Genomic DNA, 5368 nt, shown 5'->3' on the forward strand with positions numbered 1-5368 from the left:
TTGTATTTTGTTGCATATACTCCTATATTTTGAGGCACTTGATTGCCTATGTTCTGTACTTGACATTTTGACTTGTTTTATGAACTCTTGACTTGTAACATGACTTTTAGTTTATGTAAAGAATTATGCTTTCATTTTAAGTGTTCTTGCAAATTGCATATGTTTTTAAATTTGTATGCTTATTTACCTTCTTTTAATTATGCGTTTAGACTCTTGTTAAAAATGGATCGGCGAGGACGTGGACGGGATCGTGGGCATGGGCTTCGCCAACCTCGTACTCCCGAAAGAGATGAGGGATCAGCTACCTGTCCGAACCAAAACCCTAGGAATGAAGGGGGTGACCAAGTGGCTACGACTTTTAACCGTATGACTGATATCCTTGAGTGTCTAGCTAAGCACCAAGGCCCTGAACCAGTCAACCCGCCTAGAAACCATGAGAGGGGTGAGGATAGAACCCTAGAGCATTTCTTGAAATTCGTCCCACCTAAATTTTACGGAGGATCTGATCCTGAAGCGGTAGAAAATTGGTTTGAGAGAATGGTAGAGATCTTTTCCGCCTTAGATTATGCCGAGGAGAAGCAGGTGAACTTTACCGTCTTCCAGTTCGAGGGAGCTGCGCACTCATGGTGGAATGTTATTAGGGCGAAATGGGAGACAGAACAAACCCCCTGGATTTAGGCAAACTTTGAGAGAGAGTTTGATGCCAAGTTTCTCTCGCCAATGATACAAGAAAAGAGGGAGGACACCTTTATTAGATTGAAGCAATAGTTGCTAAGTGTGGCTAAGTATGAGGAATGTTCACCAAAATTTTCAAATTTACCCCTGAACTAGTGGTCACAGAGTGCAAAAAAATAAGGAGATTCATTCAAAGGTTAAATATAGAGATCCAAGAGTCTCTAGCAGCAGCCCAGATCACCACTTTTATGGATGTTTTGGATAAGGCACGGAAGGTAGAAAATGCTAAGCTCCAATCCAAAATCTTTCATGCTAGAAAGAGGGGTAACCCAAGCAATGTCCCTAGACCGTCTGAGAGGTCTACCCAACCCCTTAAGATGGGAAAAGAGGATGGAGGAGTGAGGATGTCTGAAAAATCAAGAGGAGTTCCAACAAGGGGAGCCCCACCAAAAGAAAATCAGAATGGGCGAGATCAGCCGAAAGAAAATTCTCAAGCTGGTCAGGCTGTGACTCCTCGTGTGACTTGTGGATATTGTGGCAAGTCTAACCACACTGAAGCCGAGTGCTGGAGAAAGTAAGGAAAGTGTCTATTCTGCGGTAGTATCGAGTATCAGATCTCGAATTGCCCTAATATCTCTTAAAAAGGAGGGAATACTCAGCAGCCTGCTAGGTCCACTTCAAAGCAATCAAGTGCGGAAGCGAGCTGACCAAAAGTGCCAGTTAGGGTTTATGCCTTAGACAACCAGCAGATTCCTAACCCGACTAAAGTGGTGGAAGGTACGCTCCCCTTTTTTCATTGCCTAGCTAGGGTTTTAATTTATTCCGCGACAACTCATTCATTCGTAGATCCTAGTTTTATGAATGGTATAGATGTAAAGTGTGATTTCTTACCTTTTGATTTGGAAGTTAAGACTTCTACGGGAAATCAGTACTTAATTGCTAATGAGGTTTATAGAAATTGTGAGATTTGGGTTGGTGAGAGGAAATTATTGACAGACTTAGTGAGCCTAGCAATTAAAGGATATGATGTGATACTTGGGATGGATTGGTTGGCTAGATACCATGATCAATTGGATTGTAAGATGAAATTAGTAGAGTTGTGCATCCCGGGGGAAGCAACTTTGAACTTAGATGTGAGGGGTAGACTAATATCGTCTGCTCTAATTTCTGGGATTCGAGTTAGGAAATTGTTGAATAGTAGGGGTAAAGGATATCTAACCTTTCTTATAAATACATTTGGGGATAAGGTGAAGTTGGAAAACGTACCAGTAGTGAAGGAATTCCCCAACGTCTTTCTCGAGAAATTAGAGACGTTGCCTCCGGAGAGAGAAATAGTGTTTAAAATTGATGTAGCTCCGGGGACGGCACCTATCTCTAAAATGCTTTATAGGATGGCTCCAACTGAATTAAAAGAATTGAAATTGTAGTTGCAAGATTTATTAGAAAGAGGCTTTATTAGAGAAATTGATTCACCGTGGGAAGGTCTGGTGCTCTTTGTTAACAAGAAAGATGGAAGTTTAAAACTATGCATAGACTATCAAGGCTTGAATGATGTGATCATTAAAAACAAATACCCTTTACCTTACATAGATGAGTTATTTGATCAACTGCAAGGGGCCGTGGTATTTTTTAAATTGAATTTGAGGTAGGGCTATTACTAGTTGAGATTCTAGAAGTAGATGTGCCTAAGACCGCTTTCAATTTGAGATATGGGCACTTTGAATTTGTAGTTATACCTTTTGGGTTAACTAATGCGCCAGTAGCATTTATGGACTTGATGCATCGGGTCTTTAAGCCGTATTTGGATTAATTTTTGGTGGTATTCATAGATGATATATTGGTGTACTCTAAGTCTTGAGAAGATCATAAACGACACCTGAGGATAGTCTTGCAAACCCTGAAAGAGCACCAACTTTTTGCTATGTTCAATAAATGTGAGTTTTGGTTGGAAGAAGTAGCATTTCTAGGTCATATAATCTCTAAGTAATGGATTTCTGTGAATCCAGTTAAGGTAGAAGCCGTTTCTAAGTGGAAACAACCAGAAAATCCTATTGAAGTTTGGAGTTTCTTAGGATTAGTGGAGTATTATCGCCGATTTATCAAGGACTTTTCTAAGATCGCGAAACCCCTAATCGAGTTGACTAAGAAGTATGGCAAGTTTATATGGGATCTTAAATACGAGAAAGGGTTCTGAGAGCTGAAGAAGCGTTTGACCGAGACACCTGTATTAGCATTGTCGAATAGAGGAGATGATTTCATGGTTTATACAGATGCTTCAAAGAATGGTTTGGGATGTGTGTTAATGCAAAATGGAAAAGCAATTGTGTATGCCTCCCGTAAGTTGAAACATCATGAGCAGAATTATCCGACCCATGACTTGGAGTTAGCAGCAGTGGTGTTTGCCTTGAAAAAGTAGAAACATTATCTGTATGGGATAACTTTCGAGATTTTCACTGATCATAAGAGTTTTAAGTATTTATTCTCTCAGAAAGAATTGAATTTGAGGCAACGTATATGGGTGAAATTTTTGAAAGATTATGATTGTACGCTTAACTACCACCTTGGAAAAGCTAATGCAGTGGCGAATGCCATAAGTCGTAAGATACAGGTGGCCAGCCTAATGGTGAGAGAATGGCACATGCTAGAGGAAGTTAGCGTTTGGAACCCGTGTCTTGAGTCACAAAGGATGATTTTTGGGAATATTACCGTGAAGTCTACCTTGTTAGATCGAATCAAAGAAACTCAAAAAGAAGACCCTGAGGTGCAAAAATGGATTGAGAAAGTTCAAAAAGGAGAAAAATCCAACTTCAATTTGGGGACCAATGGAGTGTTAAAGTTTAGAAATCGCCTAGTGGTGCCAAAAGATGAAGGGTTAAAAAAGGAATTTTGGACGAAACTCACCGTTCCAAGTATACGGTGCATCCTAGAGGTAATAAGATGTATCAAGACTTGAAGAGCCTCTATTGGTAGGAAAATATGAAAAGAGAAATTGCCCAATTTGTTCGGGCCTGTCTCACTTGCCAACAAGTTAAAGCTGAACATCAAAAGCCGCCTGGGTTATTACAGCTTTTGGAGATACCTGAGTGGAAGTGGGAGAATATCACTATGAATTTCGTATCAGGGCTATCAAGGATTCAGAGAGGTCACGACGCTATTTGGGTAATAGTGGATCGATTCGCCAAGTTTGCTCACTTTTTGCCAATTAGTATGAAGTACTTCTTAGAAAAATTGGCTAAGTTGTACTTGGATGAAATTATAAGGTTGCATGGGATAACGGTGAGTATAGTATCAGATCGGAACCCTAGGTTTGTGTCTCGATTTTGGCAAAAAATGCAAGAAATCCTAGGTTTTGTGTCTCGTTTTGCCCTTGACTTTGGTGAGTGTCAAGTGCATGGTTCATGTTACCGTTGTGAGAACCCCGAAAAAAAAAATATATATATAAATATATATATATATTCATGCATATCTCACTTGCACTTTGACTCTTTAATAAATTCTAGCATTATTTCTACTTGTCTTTAAATAAGTGTGTAAAAACAATTTTATGTGAGAAATAATATAATTTTCCCAAGTTATGAATTTTCTTGACTTTGCTAGACTAAATTCTGGAGTTAGAATAATTTATCGCCTTAAAATAAAATGCTAAAATACTTAGTTTTCTTTATGTTAAAAATTAATGCTACCTGAGTAGATTAATTATATAAAATTTCTTGAATTCCAATAATTAATCCCAATTAGTGAATAACGTTAATTACTAATAAGAATTTTTCCCGTTAAGACGAATCAATGAAATTTTAGATAAACCTTATGCAAGTATACTAAACATACCTAAGGCGTGACAATTTCGATAATTAAAGTTTTGCATGACTAGTGTATAATTAGGCAATCAAATCACACTTGGGGATAATTTTTTTGGAATTAAGTTAGAACTAAGGTTTTGAGTGGAGATGAGGAAGAGACGTGAAAGGACTAAACCACCCTTGAACTACTCCAAAAATCACCATGCAATTCCAAAACCAAATTGTCGGACAACCTTATAATCCACCTCTCCATTCGGCCAATGAGAAAACTTCTCCACTTGAACACTCAACTCTCTCATCCGTAGCTCATTTCCATTTCCTCTCCACACCACCACACCTCAAGACCACAACAACATTCTCCTCCGCCTTGTTATCATCGACGAGAGAGCTAGAGAGGGAGCTGCATCCGTGCGTCCGAAAGGAAAGAAAAGAAAGGAAATCGCGCGAGCTGCAACCTGTCCGTTCTGTCCGTAAGCTAAAGAGGAGAAAGGAGGGAGGCTACGTGAGCTTTATCCCTTGCTGCAACCTCAACCAGCTACAAAACAACCTCAGAACCCAACACCATCACAGCAGCAACCAACCTGCAGCCACAAGCGAGCCTAGAGCCGAGAGGGAGAACAGAATTTTTCTTTTCAGATTTCTTGTGCGTGAGCTAAGTTGTTTCTGAGGTAATTGCTGGGCTATATTAAGTTAACTTTTAGTAGATGAAGCCATATCAGAGCTGCATGTGTTGCTTGTGAAGTCGGTTGATGAAACCAGGACACCAGAAAAATTCTGTTTTGAAAAGAAAATGGTTGGCCGAGAATCGATTAAGAAATGCATGATGAAATCTGCTTTGTTGTGGTAATCAGAACCTGAAATTATGATTAGCTAACTTAAACTTGGATGATTAA

General features: G+C 39.3%; 1 protein-coding gene across 1 annotated transcript; it reads left to right on the plus strand.

Moving 5' to 3' along the window:
• Positions 1-1532: 1532 nt before the first annotated feature.
• Positions 1533-2102, plus strand: LOC140036287 (uncharacterized). Its single transcript, XM_072077641.1, has one exon. It carries the CDS (start codon positions 1533-1535, stop codon positions 2100-2102), a length of 570 nt encoding a protein of 189 aa, XP_071933742.1.
• The last annotated feature ends 3266 nt before the right edge of the window (positions 2103-5368 follow it).

This window comes from Coffea arabica, chromosome 2e (assembly GCF_036785885.1).
Source record: "Coffea arabica cultivar ET-39 chromosome 2e, Coffea Arabica ET-39 HiFi, whole genome shotgun sequence".
In the NCBI taxonomy this organism is placed as follows: Eukaryota; Viridiplantae; Streptophyta; class Magnoliopsida; order Gentianales; family Rubiaceae; genus Coffea; species Coffea arabica.